At 42.8% G+C, this 19,626-nt stretch overlaps 1 protein-coding gene across 4 annotated transcripts in view; it reads right to left on the reverse strand.

Moving 5' to 3' along the window:
• The window catches only part of Mast4 (microtubule associated serine/threonine kinase family member 4), a 612,814-nt gene that overhangs the window by 57,616 nt on the left and 535,572 nt on the right, over window positions 1–19,626 (reverse strand). For all 4 annotated transcript variants that reach the window (XM_051172307.1, XM_051172306.1, XM_051172308.1 and 1 more), the window contains 4 exons: window positions 13,861–13,939; window positions 8,021–8,178; window positions 5,971–6,046; window positions 3,701–3,910 (listed from right to left, as the gene is read on the reverse strand). In XM_051172307.1, coding sequence (XP_051028264.1) covers window positions 3,701–3,910; window positions 5,971–6,046; window positions 8,021–8,178; window positions 13,861–13,939 — 523 coding nt within the window. The remainder of the gene's footprint in view (window positions 1–3,700; window positions 3,911–5,970; window positions 6,047–8,020; window positions 8,179–13,860; window positions 13,940–19,626) is intronic.

Consider the following 19,626-nt stretch of genomic DNA (forward strand, 5'->3'; position numbering starts at 1 on the left):
ATGTCTTACTCCAAGACACACGTGTTCTAATTACCTCAAATAATATTTTATTTGCCAAACTAGTAAAGGAAGACAGGCTTCATAAAACAACAATCAGTGAAATGGCACAGCATGAGAAGAAAGTGGCTTCCTGGTCTCTTTCCTCAAGCTCCAAAGGGACTAGTGGAGTCCCTGGGTCTGTATTGTAAGTGCTGGCCACTATTAAAAAGGACTATGACCCAGATCTGAGAGTACATTAGAATTTCCTTCGTGTTTTATTTTCCTTGGCTAAATACACCTCGGTGAAAAAGACACTGTAGACACAAAAGCATTCATCTGAAGTTGACCTAGACCCTGGGACTTTAAATGGCATCTGTTAAACCAAGCTGTTCAAACCATAGGGGGATCTGTGCCTTGGGGCATGCAAAAGATTGACAATAGAAAAGTGATGAGGAGACAGGCCTGTCGGGCTCAGCGCGTCACATCTGTGGACGGACAGCTGCATGCCAGAGAAACCACAGCATGTCCCCACCGCTCTGCTCTCCCTAGAAGGGGCATGCTCCTCTCAGACAGGTTCGCGCCAACCTCTGGACACATACTGGCATTGCGCCTCTAACGGGAGACTGAAAGAAACTACATCTGTGAAGAAACACAAGAAGACATTCTTACTCCCTTCCAACAGTGACCTTTAGGCCACCGGTATATGCGCTTCTCCGGTTCCAAGAGAAATTTCTCTAAAACTTAACCTTTTTCATCTGTCATACAACCCACTCAGAAGGTCCTTGAAATGCTAAGATTTATTTTTAATTGCCACGGAACAATCTGCCACGTCTGCCATACATCAACAAAAATGTAAGGGCGATTTCCATATAAATAACTCCGGATATCAATTCTACCTCCTTAAGGAACTGACTAGAAAGAACAGGGGGGAAAACATAGGACTAGGCTGGTCTTTATGACGCTATCTTGCATCTTGGCTGGCCCTATGGGATTCAGGAAGAGGTAGGTCCTAGACGCTGACTACAAACGTGTGCCTCTTTCAAAAGTGTGCCATGGCACAAATGCTGACATGGTGAAAAGCAGCAGCAGAATTAGATATTTGACATTATACCATCGGGGATCAAATGTTTGGTACGCAATCAAATGCATTTTCTTCCTTCTTTTCTCCCTTCCAAAGTAACTGAGACATCCATGAACACCAGACATGGAACACTGAGCTAGGTGCCAGGGAGTAAGAGATGACTCATGGTCCTCAAAGAGTTCACTGGTAGAGATGTGAGGCTTCCCTCTTTTTACACCTCCGGTCTTGTTGGAATGCACCATAGCTAAACAAAACAAGTGGGGAATACAGACACAGGCCATGCTATGGCATTTGTCTTGAGCAGAAGAGTGTTGAGCTATAGTTCTTGGAGCTGAACAGATGCATGGATTTGAAGGGTTAGGTAAAAAGTCAAGGATTAAGATAATGAGGCAATCAGGCTAGGCTGGGCATGGTGGCACACGCCTTTAATCCCAGCACTCGGGAGGCAGAGTGCTGTGAATTCGAGGCCAGCCTGGTCTACAAAGCGAGACTAGGACAGCCAAGGCTAAATAGAGAGACCCTGTCTCAAAAACAAACAAACAAACAACAACAAAACAAACAAAAAAAGATAATAAGGCTAGTTGGTGAAGAGGAGGATCTGAGCCAGGTAATAACAGAAAAGGAGAGAAAGGTTGGAAAATACCAAGGAAGAAATCCTGCAGGGGCTAATGGTTCCCTGATGTAGAGAAAGAGAGTGTCCTAGCTCAGAGTCCCAGTGAGTGCTAGGGCAAGGGTGGTGTTGATAAATCCTCAGTACTCACTGGTGAAGAAGGTGCTAAGTCTACCTGAACAATGTCGGGGTTATTCACCACTGCTCCAGCAGGCTGCCCAAGTACAGAGGTATACAAGAAGCCAGCAGACATGGTAAAAGCCACTAAAGTTCAAAGGACTGTCATCCAAGGCAGGCAGCAAGATCACCAGCAGGAGGGAAGAGAATTGGGGGATGGGGGTGGGGGGAAACACAAATGAGACTGGAGAAAACTCACTCAGGGACAACACGGGCTAGAAAGGAAACCCCGGTAAAGAGCAGGGAAGGAATGAACAGAGAGAGACCAAGATGAAAGTTGAGGGGTAGAAAGGAGGAGAGCAGCCGGGCGGTGGTGGCACATGCCTTTAATCCCAGCACTTGGGAGGCAGAGGCAGGTGGATCGCTGTGAGTTCGAGGCCAGCCTGGTCTACAAAGTGAGTCCAGGACAGTCAAGGCTACACAGAGAAGCCCTGTCTTAAAAAAAAAAAAAAAAAAAAGGAAGGAAAAAAGGAGGAGAGTGTAGACACTGTAGGAACATGGGCCTGCACCAGTTGAAGTTTGGCCCATGCACCAGTGCCAGTCCAGGCAGTATCATCAGCTGTGTGGTGGGCTCAGCACAACCACAGAGTGTTCGCCTTAGCAACTCTCCCAGCAAGTGCCTATGGCCAGCATAACTCAAGTACACAGTCAGTTCCCTGCCCGTTCGTTTTCACTTTAGTTTATGGCAGAACTGCTTTATGTCAAATGGTAAATTGGTAACAACCAAACCCAAAAGCTATGTATTCGTTCACCCTCAGAGGCAATCTATGAGGCACTACTTTACTAGCGACATGTGAGAGACGGGAACTATGGACGGCAATGCTGTTGGGAAGCTGGGATGAGCAGCTGTCAGCCAGAGAGGCACCTTCTTATCCCGCGAGAACTCAGCATGTAGGTGCAAGGGCAGATGGGTTTCTCTAAAGCAGAGTGTTAGGATTTTCCTTCAGTTCAGTAGGATTACTTATGTATTCATTCAGAGCAAACACCTACCATGATTACATTTACACGGATGTAGCTTACGCCCTATGAGATACAGAAATACTATAAATCCACATATAGGTTAAATAGGTTTCTTGGGTAGGCTGCGGCCAATCAATTTCAGTCATAAGATCTGTAGCATACGCTAATTCCATCCCACCATATACATTCCCTGCGTGTCCTAGGTGTTATCAGGAGCCAGGCATAAGGGTGCTGGGGAGACGGGGTCCTGTGTTTATCTGTCATTTTGGAAATTGGATATTTAGTTAGAAGAAGAACTGATATTAAGGAAAATAGAAGTTTCCAATTTACTACCCAATGCCACATGCAGGTTAATTAGTAAGAGTCTAGTTGAAACCGGCAACATCCCATTTAGCTGTTTTTAGATGGTTTTAGATATTAAAGTTAGATAGCACCATCAATAGCACACATACACTCAGGCAATTTATAATTTCATAGGTAAAGTTGGGAGGAGGGGGATCATTGCTTAAGAATCCTTCACAATCCACTTATCCTAGAGTCATAGACTGTTGGGCCCCAAGGTCCCTGTAAAGGTGATTACATTAACTTTCTATTACTAGGCCTAATGACCAGAAACCAACTCATAGCAAGCAGCGATCAGTTAGGTTTGCTTGCACATGGTGCTGTGTGAGTACCCCCACCCCGTCCCCCTACCCCACTTCCGTGCAGCACTTTCCTAGAATGTGACCTCCATCTTTTAGGTAACCACTTATAAGCAAACGGTTTTACAGTGTGTGTATGTATGTGTGTGTGTGTGTGTGTGTGTGTGTATGCATATATATGTATATATATATACATGTCAAGAAAAATGCAAAACAAATCAGAAAACTCTATTCATGGCACCTTGTCCTTACCTCCTGTAGCAACTTATCTAATTTGTGCTGCAATTCAAAGAAGTATCGTGACGTGATGAGACCCTGGTGGGACTTATCCAAGCAATCACGAGCCAGCTCGATAATCTGATGGTGAGTGAAGCTGAGCACTCCGTCTGCTAAGGGGAGGACATGGTCTGGGGCGTAGCTGGTGATGATTTCCTTTAGGCGTTCTTCCATCTGAGCCGTAGCCTGTTCGAAGGAGACACACACACACACACATACACATGGGTGTAACACAGGGAGACACACATGTGAGCCACCCAATGAGCTTTCCTTTTCACAGACCATGAGTTGTTACATAGAATCCTGGGAATGGCGTTGGAAAGAAACCTCACTGGAGGGCTGGAAGTATGGCTCCCTCACTGGTAGAGAGCGCTTGGCCAGCATGAGGGAGGCCGTGTACTCAGTTTCCAACAACAACAACAACAACAACAACACACAGGCACACACACAGAAAAGAAGAAATTTCACTTCTGCATGATCCTATCATGCAAATGTGTAATTGTGCATTAGTTTGAGCCCACTGCCCAGCAACAGCAAGGAGGAGTGTAGATGCTGACTGTTGGTGTTAAGGCTGCATCTATGAACCTCACCAGTCACTGACAAATGACAAATTCTGATGAGGACAATGATACTCCATGTGCCCATGTAGGGCAGGTGCCATAGAGAAAACTCCCATCAGCAGCTAACACTGCCCTAAAAATAAAAACTAGAGAGAAGGGAAGAGAGAGAAGTGAGAGGCCCCATTTTGTGGAATAATAAATATTTGAAAAAAAAAAAAAAACATTTGAGGTATTAAAAAGACCTGTTTCTGGCCATCAATTCCCCTTATCTGATGCCTTGCTGAACATAAGATGGTTCATGTAAACTTCTTGAAATAATTCTAAGCATGTTTGTGGAGGGCTATGCTGTCGTGTTAAGTCAAAAGCTCCTTCGTATTGGTTATCAAAAAAACAGTAAGTATCTCTTTAGTTCTTATTCAAAACTAAGGATTATGCCGGAGTGTCTCAGTATGAGCCAAAAGTTCGTTTCCGTGGCACGGTTTCAAGTGTTCCAGGAGTAAACACATAGCAACTTTATCTTTAATCCAAATGCTGTGCCCTTAGCACACGGCCAAGGGGATAGCCCTCACCAAACAGATCTACAATTTCCTTCCCAGTCTTCATTTTCTTCCCTATGATCGCCTACTGGCTAATCAATATCCCTGGCTTACAGGAACTACATAGGCAGGGAGATTCCCCCACCCCCCCACCTGTTCTCCTCCAAACACTGACCCTCATTAACTAGGCACAGTCAATATCGGCTTCCCTGGTGGGCAAGCGACATGTGATAAATAGGTAAAGCCGTGCTAATCAATGCCATCAACGTTAGCTTCATTACAAATACTAAGTAGTCTGCTCCTGGTTTATAAACCCTGGGAACTCCCTTGTTCTCGCGCTTCTGGCAACAAAGGTGGTAGGCAATGGTCCAAACGCTGTAGGGAGGTGGCCTCCGCCTCGTGAGACGGTACGGGACTGAGGTGAGTGAAGTGGCCCCTCAGGGAGCTGCAACTGGTAAGCAAGGGGCCTGGCAGCAAGCCTTTACACACGGCACTCTGGCTTGATTCTAATGCCTTTTTACCAGGGGAGCTGCAGAACATACCTCTGCTTCTACAGTAAGAGGTTTAGAAAGGAAGATGGAGCCAAGGCGGAGGCAGCGCATGGCTTTGACCCCAGCACTCGGGAGGCAGAGGCAGGGGGATTGCTGTGAGTTGGAGCCGAGCCTGGTCTACAAAGTGAGTCCAGGACAGCCAAAGCTACACAGAGAAACTCTTGTCTCGGGGGGGAAAAAAAAAAAGATGGGAAATGGAAATTAGGTTTAAAAAGGAAAACAGTTTTCAGCCGCAGCAGGCTTCTGAGAGAAAACCCATGCGCTCTTTTGACAATCAATCACGCAGCGGATGAGGACCATGAATACAAAGAGTCCGTCGGATGTAGTGCCTTTGAGGGCCTCCTCCTGTACCTGCCAGAGCCCCTGCTTTGGGGTGTACACTGGCAACATTCACCTTACAGAGTGTTGTGGTCTCAGCCGTTGTTTGCCCCACATTTGTTTAGTTGCTTTCTCCTCCTAAGAAGGCTACAGTGGGTGCGTTTAGTGCATGACGTTCCTGGGCTGGGCCCTCACTTCATGTAACAAAAGCCACCCTGCAGAGGTTAAGCCTATGTTGCCCACTCTCTAAGATGCCAGGCATCTTCAACTCCGTCCATTACCTTTGGGAACCTTTCTTTGTAGACATGGTTCATCATAATTATTTCATGGTCACAGCAGGCAGGGGAACGTCCAGGGCTGCAAGCAAAGCAAATTACCCTTTTTTAAACCTGCCACAGCATGAGATGAAAATAAGCTTGTTATTTCTAAACAGTCAGTTGCATCAGAAATACTATGCAACACTCACATGGAGAGTAGATGTTTTAGATAATAAATTACAAATTCAGTCATTAGCGCGCGCGCACACACATCTATACATAAATACCGGAAGACACACAAACGCAATGAATAAGATTCAAAACACCAAGTATAAGGAGTCCAGTGCCACAGAGTAAGTACAGTCATGGTACCCAGTCAGAAGGCGCCCTTTCAGAGAGCCTATGTCACCATGCACGTGGCATGAGCTTGTGTAGCCGTGGCAACCAATCAATGAATTGCAGTATCAAACAAAAATGGAGTGGCCACTGACAGCAACATCCAAGACACATTTAAGCATGCGATTTCACACTTCTGTTATACACCTGCGCTCTGCCACACGCCGCCACAGAGGGCGGAGAGTCGTCCATGGCACAGGTGTTGTGGTGAAATCCATTTTCTACTCTAGCAGACATTTCTTTGGGATCCTGAGGGTAGGCATTATGTACAATAAACAAACAAACAAAGAAGGAACAACAAAAACCCAGAGGCGTACAACTGTTGTGTGCTTCTATATGTTTGCTACTTCGTGTCTTTCAGGCAAGAGAGTTGCACAGTTTGGGAGTGCCTATATCCCTGGATAAACAGAGCTTAGGCTAGATGCCCTGGGTACTTCTTAAAGAAAATTAAAAGTAGGACCTCTGCAACAAAACTCAGTGACTCTAGATAAAATAGAAAAGTTTTTTTTTTTTTTTTTTTTGTTGTTGTTGTTTTTGTTTTTTTAAATCCTAGATCTCAAGATCACATAGACTGCAATTATCTAGTGTGGGCTCCTCTGTTACTAGTTCATGATACTATATGAACTGGAAAGATACAGAGGGGAAATCCCTTCTTAGTAAGCTTCCAGGTTAAACTGCATGCCTAGCAAGCTAATTTTTTAAACACTAAAATGTTAATGAAATAACACCAATTCTGGCCCATCAAGATCTCATGGTGACAAAGAGACACATGCCCTGATTTCCCTTCTAAGAGAGACCTGTTGCCCAGAGGCTGGATGTGCCATCAGCAGAAGCCTGGAGCTGACTGTGTGTCTTTCAGGAACTTCCTACAGTGACTGAACCTTCCTAGGATGCTGCTTAAAAAGGAAAAAAAAAAAAAAAAAGGGCCAATGACTGACTAGTTTGGAGCAAGGATATAAACAGAGGGCCAGTTAGTCTATAGGAATCACAGGCCACGGTGGGCTGAGGCTGATGGGCCCATACTACACTGTGAATTATCCCTCTTGCCCAGGCTTCCTTTTCCACCAGTGAAAATCCCCAGAGCACCTTCATAAATATCCTGAGCAAGCCTGCTGGTTGGAGGTACCACCATCTGGTGACATCACTGTGAAACCCACCATTCAAAGCAAGACAAGAAACCAGCCCTATTCAGTACCCAGAGGACTGCATGTGACACTCACAAAACCCAGAAGGCACAAAGTCCTAAGACTGTGCTCATCATCCTGGAGAAAGTAAGACTTAGGTGGGAAGACAAAATAGACTAAGATGGGTCTTATGATATCGAATCTGGGGGAAGATATCTTTCCATTTAGTTCTTCTTCCCTTTTCAACAAACTTCTCTCTCTTGGTATGATAACATGAACTGCTCTTGCACCACCATTAATTGACCTTGAACTTTCTATGGCTAGACCTTTTTTTAAAATATAGATAATCCCTAAAGCTTTTGCAGCAATTAGCACACTATGAAAACTCAAAAGAAATATGATGACTTTCTATGACAATTAACAATAACTAGAGAAGGAATATAGCACTTCTATTTATGACTATCCACGAGGCAGTGAGCACACACATACAAATTAGAGAGATGACTGAAGACATACAATGCAAGCAAATACCAGCTTAGGCTGGGTCTACACACCTGAGACTTCGGGAACGGGGACGCATGGGCGTGTTTCTGCATCGGTTCTCAGTGGCGATGCTTTCCGTGGTGCAAAAATGTTTGGATAAGAAGTGTAATTCATCTGGTGTTGGCTGGTAGGGTAACTGGTGCAACTTCTCCTGGGAGGAACAGGATGACTGAAACAAATCAGAGTAAAGTTAGGACAGTAACTCCAGAAAAAAAAAAAAAATCCTAGCAATGAATCAGAGCATCAGCCTTGGGCCAATGCTACCATTTTATGTTGGTTCCACGACAGCAACTAGAACCCAGACGCATGAAGTGACTTCTCCCTGAGAGTGCAACCTGCCTTCTACATGTCCCTCAATTTGTCTGCAGCTTCTCAAAGATTCTGGGTAAAAACCAACCCTGTGAGACGGACAAAAGCCAGTTAAAGCCCAAGGAAGAAGACAAACTCTGGGGCAGAGTGGCTATGATGAATTAGCTCTTGCTAAAGAGTCCCCTGCTGCTGTACCCGGAACACTCTGACTTGTAAGTAAATGACACGGTTATATGCTGTGAGATCATAAATAAGGTAATGAGCCTCTCTCAATCAAAGCATGCTTCCCTTTGATGGAAATGCCTCCTGGGTATGTTATGGGCAAAAAGGAAGGACAGAAAAAGCAGAAGCCTCTGAGTGACTCTACTTTCTTATTTGGATCTGAAGTAACTCTTTCCTTTCTTTCTTTTGGGGACAGGTGGGGACAAGGCAAGAATGTCCCTTCTCACTGAACAGTTTCAGTGGTCCTAGATTTGCTTCTTAAAATACATCACTCAACATCTGGAATGTGATGGAGAAGGTGAACAGCTAAAAATGGGTGACTTCTAAATAAGCTGACGTTGGGAACTGTGCAATGAAGGAAGCATTGGCTCTGGCTTTCAGGGGGTGAAAAGCTCAGGAGATTGAGAATTTTTGAATACATGGAAACACGGCTAGACTAAGCCCATTTTTTGAAAGATACTAGTCATCTGAAAATGTCAGTTCAAGCAGAGTTTTTCATAAAACAAAAACAAACAAACAACAACAAACTGTCCTTACAAGAGAATACTCTTTGTAAATAGTAAAACACCACAGTGTAGTAGCACTGGAAATTAATGACCAGAGCTGAAAATATCCCTACACCTTGAAATTACAAAATGCCTTGCTAAGTACATAGTGAGATAGACAGAGATTTTTTTTTATAATGTAATGAGATTATTTTATAAACCATAAAAATGAGAACACAAGAAAGAATTATGAGATTAAACCAAAGCTATATTCAGGGTAAATAGGCACTTTAAAAATACTTCCACTATGAAGAAGGGAAATAAAACACATGAACTAAATCAAGTCAGAAAGTCTGGAAAAGAATCATTAAAAAAAAAAAAAAAAGTAGGTAAGAACCAGAGGCAGTAACCACCAAGATAAAGAAATTAACAAATGGGAAAATGGGAGAGATTTACACAGAGGGTTGAGGATGCAGCTCAGTGGTAGAAAGCCCACACTACACACACACACACACACACACACACACACACACACACACACACACACACACACACCCCGACATTACCCGTACCATCACAAGTAAATCTGTGTCCACCTTTCTGTCTGCAAACCCACTTATGCATATAAGTTTACAGCAATCACTTTGGGTAGCAAAGTATCAACTGATCTGATAGGGAGCTATATAAAATAACCAACCCACTTAGTGTTGATCCAAGGTGCTACAGAAATATTAATATCTCAGATTATGACTTGCAGGTTCCGTGGCTGATGGGCTACTGTGTACAGTGCAGTGATCATACTGTTGATCAGAAAGTGGAAGTTAGCTTCCAAATGCAGCAGGCTCAGGCTTTCTCGTGAACCATTAAGGCTGGTGCTTGCATGGGACTAATACCAAAAGGATCCTTGGAGGTGGAAATGGCTCTAGTGGTATATTTAACGTTTCACTTATAACACATAATAAACTCTAGTTTCCAAAATGAGTGCAGCCACGTAACAACTGTTGACCTCAACTGAATCTAAGGTAATTTTTGTGATTATAGGGTATGTGTTACTGGAAAAGGACATCAGCACAATACACCTATATTTAAGATTTGGGATAGTTATGGACCGAGTAGTGCAACTGTTGCACTGAGTGCTGCCTTTTTGATACCAGAGGAACAGGGAGGCTGGAAGCATCTCCAGGGAGAGCCTCAACTTAGAAGGAAATCAAGTAAGTTGTGAATGGAAATGAACAAATCACAGACTACCCTAGGATGAGCAGAGGGCACCTGGGAACAAAGAGTAAAAGCAGCCAGTGGCATGTTGGCTAACAGGGGAGTTTAAGTATAGTTTCATCTGAAATGAGCATCTCATAGTTGCCAAGGATACTAGCGGGGTCATTGGGAGCAAGTACCACCCCCAACAGCTCATGTCTTTTGCTGTGCCTGTCTAGGCTGGCTTCCCAGTGACCATCCTGCCTCAGCCTCTGAAACAGCTGGAACTACAAATGTGCTAACAGAGCAGCTACCTCTGGTGAGCAACGCCTCCTTGGATCAGCACTCTCAGAAGAATTTCAAGACTCAATGTAGGCGTTTTCCAATATAACTGAGTTTTGCTGTTTCTTATTTCTCCAAGTGTGGGGTTAGAGTCTCATTACCCAACTAGTTTGCATATGGCTTTATGACGACACCATAAATCAAGCCCACTCCCAAAGAATGAAGATTTTACGCCAAAAGCTGCTGCTGCTGCTCCTCTAAGCAATTAGACTCCAGAGACACTCAAGTAAACATCTTGTCTCTCAAGACAACCACTTTGCAAAGGATAGTCCTCACATGCATGTATAAATTCCTACTTGTTATTATTAAAAATAATATGGTTTAACAGACATACCTCATATTTATGGGCACTTATACTCTTATTTCCATTCTTTCCCTTAGCGGAAAAATAATTTATCTGGTGAAAAATATATGGAGGGATATCTCCCTGCGACTGCAAGTCCACATTGCTTATTTCAACATTAAAAATTATGATGTGGATACTATCTTGCAGAAGTCCCACAAATTTATTTTCATTGCAAAATTTTACACTTAAAGAACTGACAATGCTAAATGTTCTCTGGGAGAACAGACTAACTCTATATGACAAAATTTTTTTTCCAGTTTTGGGAAATAACATCTTTAACACTTGGTAATATTGACGTGTCTGTAAAAATTTACATTTCAGCACCAATGGGTCTGGAGTTCAGCTAACAACACAATTGTCTGTGAACTTTTAAATTGCGATTTGAAATACTTCTCAGTTTTCCTGTATATAACCTATATTTTTTTTCTTAAAAAAAAAAAGGTACAGTTTTGATTGCCTAAATGTCTATTAGTTAATGAGAATTCTAAGAGCCATTCAGATTAGGAATAGGAAAGCAGAAACTGATATAACTGTGCCTGGTATTTGAAGGACAAGGACAGAAACCTAAACAGGAGCTTTGTCACTTCCTCTTGTCCGTTCTATGAAAGAGTGAAGAAAGAAGCAGCTGACCTACGCAACAATAAGCATAGTCCAGACCCCAGAGCCCTTGCTTTTGGCAAAAGTACAAATTATGGAAACTAAAACTTCATTTTGAAGGGAAGAAATGAGAATTTGGGGCCTATAGCTTCCCTCTCTCTCCATCAATACACAAATGTGTAAGAGAAAAGCTATTAACAATGGTGTGTGTGTGTGTGTGTGTGTGTGTGTGTGTGTGTCTGTCTGTCTGTCTGTCTGTCTGTCTGTCTAAAAATGGTCTTGGGGTTTCCTGTTTTAGACACATGAACTTTAGAGACATTAGCCTTCAGGCAAATGACCTACAAAGTCTAACAAGAGCCAGGCATTAGGGTCTAGACCACTTGCTGTATTTGTATGGATAAAATAAAGGGATGGCTAAACAGCCCCTCAAAGAATTTTCTGGGCTTTAGGTTTCTCATTTGTAAAATGAGGGGGGAAAAAAACAGCAGCAATGTCACAGAATACATCAGCAGCACATGGTGAGCCCACAGGCTTTGGGGAGCTAGACCACAGCTTATGTTATAGCACTTATAAACACAACACTTAAAAATTATTTAGACCCAATGATCTGATTCAGTGTATTCACCCTTTATGCATCCACTTTCAGAAAATGACCTGTGAGTATTAGAAAAAGAAGGCGCGTCTTGTCCTCTCCTACTTTTCATAGAGAGAGAGGGAGATCTGTCACTTGAACTGTCATTAACATTGAATGAAGGTGACACTGTTGTAAATAAAGGGATCTGTAGCCAAAACCTATGGATTTTAGCTTTTAGTCTGGGGAGGACTAAATGAGAGTGTGGGTAAGGAAGGCACAGAGCAAAGGACCAGTACTGTTTACTTGTGGCTTGGTTCTAATTAAAGGCACCCAAGGTCTAGGGAGGGACAGCACCGAAAATGCTTTATCATTCATTTTTGCAGTATGGCCCCACATTTTCACATCTGAAATAAGCCGAGATGGCTACTACCATAATAATCAAGTCAAACCTCCCTGCTACTTAGCAACAATTTCATCCACTGATGACATCCAGGACTTCACTGATGTGAAGCTGGTGTGCCAGAGAACCTATTCAGGGCTGTTAAGGCTGTGCTCAAAAATGATCCAAATGGACAGTAAACTCACATAGCACAACACATGGGAAGAGAGACGGGAAAATAAATGGCTTCTTCCCAATGCACTACCCTAAGGAGATGTAAACTGAGCCCAGCAGATGCTAACAGTGTGGTGTTAGAGGTGCCCCCAGAAAACCCACATTACCCCCAAGCTTCTGGAAACACAAACGTAAGGCGGAGGGACCCCAGTTAGTTCCTCTTACAAGCTTTAGTTTCTTATCAGCTTGAACAGTAATCAGTGGCTGCATGCTTAGCACAGTTCTATGGATGAGCAGTCCTAAACAATCAACTGTGGATTTTGACAAAGTGAAGGGACCACTGAACCAGGAAAGGCTCGGTTGTCTCAGGTCCACAGTTTGGACTTGGGGATACAGGGCTTCCAGACCACCTCATTAGGCATTCATTGAATACTGTGTGACCTCCTGGGCCTCTCTAACTGACCACCTGGTTCCCAAAGCCCGGTGGTCACAGAGTCTCTTTTAACTTAAGCCAGGGATGCTTGTATCTAATCTACTGAACAGTAGCCAGTAATTGCTAGGCCTGGGGTTGCAGCGTTATCATCTGGGGCAAGACTCTCCTTTTTCTCTATCCATTTCCACAGACTTACTAAGGTCTTTTTACTTGTTTTTTGTTTTTAAGTTGTTAGGGCCCAGACAAATTTATGGCTTTGTGTATGTGTGCATGTGTGGAGGCACCCTTTGAAGGAAAACAAAAACAAGCCTCGCTCTCAGCGGCACATGACAAAAGACTGAGTCCATCAGAGTTTATTGGCAGCTTTAGCAAGAATACAACTGGCATGGAATGAAAGCAATAAAACCAGATTGTGTTGTGTCCCCCAAACTACACCAAACGGTATTAAAATGAAGGCTCTCATTCTCTTCCAAACTTGTCATCCTGGGCCTTAGACATTTACACCCTGTAGTCTGCTGGCTTGCAGTAACAGTTGTAACCTTTTTACATTTGGTAGGCCATCATTTGACACATATCTCATATATATATATATATATATATATATATATATATATATATATAGAGAGAGAGAGAGAGAGAGAGAGAGAGAGAGAGAGAGAGAGAGAGAGAGAGACAGACAGACAGACAGACATGAGGAATTCATCTTTTTCATCTCACTCGGAAACACCTAGAGAAAAACACAGACTAGAGATTAGTTCTGTGGTTTTGAGATGGAAAAGAGAAATCAGGTACTTACAGAGACGGTGGAGCTTGGTGTATTTGTCCCATAGCCTGAGGAGGGGAGAGAAGCCAGAGACCATCGCCGCCCATCCGTCCTGCGGGGACAAAGGGAGCTCAGTTAGGCCAACTGTGGAGTGCTGATACCAGGGAACCCCAGAGAAGCCCCCAGGGAACTAGGGTATCTTTAATCAAACAAATGACATAAACATAGCCTAGGAGGATGTGGGAATGCTTGGCCAGGGTTAGGGTAAACAAACATTATACAGCAGGTTTGCCTTTTATCTAAACACGATCAATCCACCCAAACAAGTAGAAAGTGAATGGGTTGATCCATAGTATTGATCTCTCACTAATACACTTTGACAAAATGAATACGGGGGTAATCACCATGGCTAGACTCAGCAGATTCCAAGCGATGTGAGCAGAGAGAGGAGAGGGAGCGCGTTCTGTGTGGAGGCTGACAACTGGCCAGTGATCCCCACATGAGCATGGACTCCACCAGGGCGCAAGACCCTGGGGCAGGCACGAGGCCTTCAACAGCCTCTCCATGTTTCTAAAGGGAAGACTTCTCCTTATTGTAAGCAGGGGTGGAGGGAGCACTGGGCTCCTGGTTACGTCACACTCTCAAGTGGCAAGCAATTTTACAGTCAGTTAGCTTGAGGCTCGGGCTTTGGAAAGTTATTGCTTGACCTGGCTTCATAAAGTGTTGGAGCAAAGGTCACCTATAGAGTCTCCCGGCAATGGCGCCTGTTCGGCATAGTCACCCTAAGGGCTGGAGGAACTTTTCTCTACTCATAATAGGAACTAGTACTAGGAGCACAGTCGCCTGCTCCCATCTTAGAGCCAGGGCTGTCAGGTTCGTTAAAGAGAATGACTTTCGTCCTCCAATGGTGACTAGATGGCTGCTTTCTGAGTTGGACTGTTGGGTAAGTCAGTGTCACCACAGGGGGTTAAAGGGACCAGATGCAGTAGTTATTAGTGGCAGTGTTGCTGGCAGGGCAAGGGGCTGCCACAGAGCAAATTTTCAGGGCCTGCTATTACTCAGGATTTCATATAAGGTCATACTATGTCATAAACCATCAGGAAAACAAATACACGCAAATTTTCCAAAGGGCAAAACAGGTCAAAGATGTCATGAAGGAGCAACACTGCATTCTTCGAAATCGGATCGTGTGGAGAGACGTTCTGAGTGTCAGGACTCTTAATTTACCAAGTGAGAGACAACAACGCACAAAGTCTGACATGGACACAATCACAGGAAGTGGAAGTCAGGGAACTCTATAGCATCAGCCTTGAGCTTGGGAAGCCACAATTATATGCTGATATCGAAAACAGCCACTGTAGCCTGACAGTCAAAGGGAGGTGCTCAAGGCTCCGGTGGATGCTGCCTCCAATAAACGCAAATGGACCACAGAAACAAGATGGAGGTCAAGTGGACACATCACAGAGTGACTACAATGCTAAGATTTCAGTGAGATTTACCTGTCATTTCTGTGGCCGTGATTGGAATACAATTCAATCAAGTATTTAAAAAAAAGAAGAAGAAGAAGAAACAAAATAAGATGTTTATAAATGTAACAGAGAAAAGTAATTGGGGTGACTAAATCATGTATTTGTTTAAGAACTTTTCATATAAGTAAAAACATTGAAGTTTCTGAGGAAAATAACTACAGCATGCACATAAAAGATACAACCACCAGTTAAATGAACACAGGCAGATTCCTATTAAAATATTTGAAATCAATACCTGAATTTTATAGCTTAACCCCTTTTAATTTAGAATGAAAGGGATATGATTTTTAAAAGAATTATTCAGCCCATTCCATAGCAATTATCAGAAACTAGATTCTGGAAAGAGTGAGGGACACAATTTCCCCCACTGTGGTTTTGTCTTGTGATTCATTAACTCTCCTTTCCCTCAGGTGACCACGGACATATTTCAGATGGGTGAGTAGTTCCAAGAGGAGACATGCTTTTATTAGCTCTGAAGCATAAATTACATTTGCTTAGTCCAGAAAACACACAACTGGAAAACATGTTTAAACAAAAATGTGCTCAGTTCTTGGTACAGCCATCGACCAGAAATAATTCATGTCTCATAAAGTTCCCTAAGTTGCCCGTGTCTGTTTACTCAAATGGAGCAAAAGGACCATTGCATTTTCATTGCCATGACAACCGCACATCAGAAGTTACTACATATGCCATATGCAGTACTCAGTGGAGAAAGTGCTCCTTTTTAAAGGAAGCCATCACACAGGCACAACTTGGATCCGACTAACAATGCTGTCTTTTCTGTTCCTCGTCTACCAGTAAAGCAACATCCAAAGACAACATCCTCTTCTTCCCAAAGCAGCAAGGATCTTTTGAGAAGAATCTTTTCTTTGTGGATGGAAATCCCAATGTTACATCAAGTGAAAGAAGAGGGAAACATCTGATGAGAACATAGGACACAAAGAGATTGGGAGCTGGGGGAGAGCCAGGTGGGGGTCAGGGAGGGATGGTGGCAGGTCACCTCACAAAACATTTAGATTCATGTAGGACACAATAAGGGAAGAGTGAACTGCTCTGATCCCGGCCTGAGGATTCTAAAGGCATGAAGAGAAAGCAGGCTAATGTGTTTAGTAATTATAGTCACCTACGGGAATATACTGCATCCTGTTGGGTCAAATAAACTGTACCAACCACCAACTAAAATCTTACTTCATAAAGAATTGTAAGACTAACAGAGGTTACCTTATTCACTGGGATTCAAGGGTCTAAAGCTTAAAGTCAGAAGGTAAACATTTCCGAGTAATTTGCTTATGGAAAATGTGTTCTGAGGTTTATCCAGGCAAATAACAACTAGGCAGCTAGAAGATGCTGATGGCACTAAAAGGCACTAGATCGCCAATGAAAGCAAACACAATTCATAATGTGTCAGTGCCCCAGCTTCTGGCACAGGAATGACATTATCACCTCTTGTCTTACCATCGGACAGAAACATGAAGCAATCTGTGGACTGTACACACTGAGCACCCTTCATCCAAGGGTCTTTGCACAAGAAACAGTTTAGGCTTAGAATTTTTGATTTGTTTTTTTTTTTTAAAAAAAACATATCCCCAAGCTTGGTGAACATCCTTAATCCTCAATCTGAGACCTTTTTAAGCATTCCATTGTTGCAGAACACTTTAATAGTTCTCAGTAAGTTTCAGATCCGGAGACCAATGAGATGGTTCAGTAAATAAAAGTGCTTGCCATGCAAATCTGAACACCTAAGTGTGATCTCCTGTGGCATATCATGAGGGAACACCTACACGCATATGTACACACACACACACACACACACACACACACACACACACACACACACAAAGAGAGAGAGAGAAACAGACACAAAATTTAAATTTAAGGGTTTCAGATTTTGGAATATTTTGGATCTTGGGTTTTCAGAGGAGGTTTTATGCGTGCTACAACTTACAATGTGAAATGCTTTCTTGTCTCAAATAAAATGAAATATTGTGGTGGTTAATTTTTTTCCTTTTCGTAAACTCGGTACATTAAAAACTACCTTGGGAGGTTTAACTGTTGGATCTGTATTTGAAAATATGCTGTGTCATGGTACTATAAAGTCTATAACTGGACTATTATGTTGCTAGGGGTATAAGAGGGAGAATGTTGAACCAGTAAGGTCAGAAAGGATTAATAAGTCTAATCTCTGTGTCTTCACCCCAAAATGATTTCAAACACAGAGGCACATTCCCTCACTTGGGCTAAATTGTAAAATAGTGAAATGTAAGAATCTCAAACTGGCATTACTTCTTAAAGGCTCAGTGAGTAACAGAGAGCCAACAGGAGGCAGTGGAAACCCCAGGCTAATGCTCAATGTTTCCTGAGTGAAAAACCATCTCTAAAATGGAAGGGGTTGGCAGGTGTTAGGCAGAAAGTGCCGATCTGAAGTCTCGTAATGAACACAAGGTTCCATTTACCCGAATAAAAGTTTAACACAACGATCGCTCATGTTCTAATCAAAATTAATGTTTTTTGAAGAGTGTGGAAGGAGTCCCAGCTGGTTGTTCATGCAACATGAACTGGAAGTCTCCAGTGATAATCCCCTGTCACGGTTTATGGTTTATTTGTCAAAAATTAACATACTTAGGGGTTGTGCTTTTTTTTTTTCCCCACAGCGCAGAAGCCAGATTCATGTGTCCTTTGGTCTCCTGCTTAATTATTAATGCTCTTCATTTTTATAAACCTGGCAGGATTAAGAGACTGTGGCTTCTGTCATGTTTTAATACACGCTGCAATGAGATGTGCACTTACTTATTACTTGGTGTAATTGAATGCACCCCCCCTCCGTGTTAGACTACAGAGGGCACTTGTTTATTGACTTTCATAGCCTTCCTCCCCACTCGGAACAGTGAACCATCATAAATTAACAGTCACAGGGGCAGAGGGACTTTCTAGGGCCAGTTAGCTTCTACATTTCTTTTGTAGCATAATAGTTAAAAGAAAATCTTAATTTAAAATAAGATTGTTGGGTCTTCGAGAAGATGCAGGTGTGAGTCTCAGCAAGCTCAATCATTCTTGTGCCCTCCCCACAGTGGGGTTCCTGAAGGGCTTGAGCACATGACAATGGTGATGAAAGAACAAACATTTGTTCTTGGGTTGGGCCTCACGGTAGAATCTCAATCATACAACGTTCTGAAAATGCTACTGGAATCTTAATTATAAAACAGAATTCTGAAAATCCTCGTCCTAGGATCTCAGAATGTAAAGTACATTAATCACATGCTGACAAGTGTGCGCACTGCAAGTACTGCCTAGAAGAACAAATGGGTTTTATTTTATTTATTTTTTTAACCATACCTGTATGCTTTAGTAAATGCTATTTGAATTCACTTTAGGGAGTAATTAAGTCTCTGAGAAATTCTTCTAAGTAGATGGGATATCCAGACCATAAACTAAGTTTATTCTGAATATTTAGAGACCTTAAGGGGCACTTTGCATTCTGTCTTTCATGGGTTAGAGGAGGCAAGGCTTATATGTATGAAGGGTGAAGGAGAAGTGGAGACAGGATGCCTGAGAAAAGCATACTGATTCAGAATCCAGAAGAAATGGCTGAGGCCACAGCAGGAAGGACCAGGCTGGGAAAGCTTGGGTGCTGGGTACTAAGTAAGCACACTTCCTCTTGGGTGCTAGGTACTAAGTAAGCACACTTCCTCTTAGCTCAGTTCCCCATGAGCAGAGGCATAGCTCTTAAGCATTTGCTGCCTAGTTCTAAGTACAATATTAATAGAAAAAGAGTTCCACGTATGGTGGTGCACACCTTTAATGCCAGCATTTGGAGGCAGAGGCAGGTGGATCTCTTAGGTCAAGGCCAGCCTGGTCTACAGAGTGAGTTTCAGGACAGTCAGGACAGCCAGGGCTACATAAAGAAACTCTGTTTGGAAAAACAAAAGAAAACAAACAAACAAACAAACAAACAAAAACCCCAAAAAATAAAGAAAGAAAAAAAGAAAAAAAATCTCAACAGTCCAGAGATGCTTTATCTCAAACTTGTCATTCAACTGCTGCTTAATGCTCCCAAGTTCATACCTTGTAATCCAGAGTCCCATTTTTTACAAAAAGCACAACATATGATAACAACAACCGCTTGTACCAGGACATAAATAAATAGAGCCTGTGTAACAAAACCTCAAAATAAAAATCAGTAGAAATCTGTTCAGGCTGAATTGTGCATGTTCTACAGATGGGAGAAAACAGAGAGAAGTTCCTCCCTGGATTCACTGGGGCTCACTTTTAG

Source organism: Acomys russatus, chromosome 30 (assembly GCF_903995435.1).
Source record: "Acomys russatus chromosome 30, mAcoRus1.1, whole genome shotgun sequence".
NCBI classification, from domain to species: Eukaryota; Metazoa; Chordata; class Mammalia; order Rodentia; family Muridae; genus Acomys; species Acomys russatus.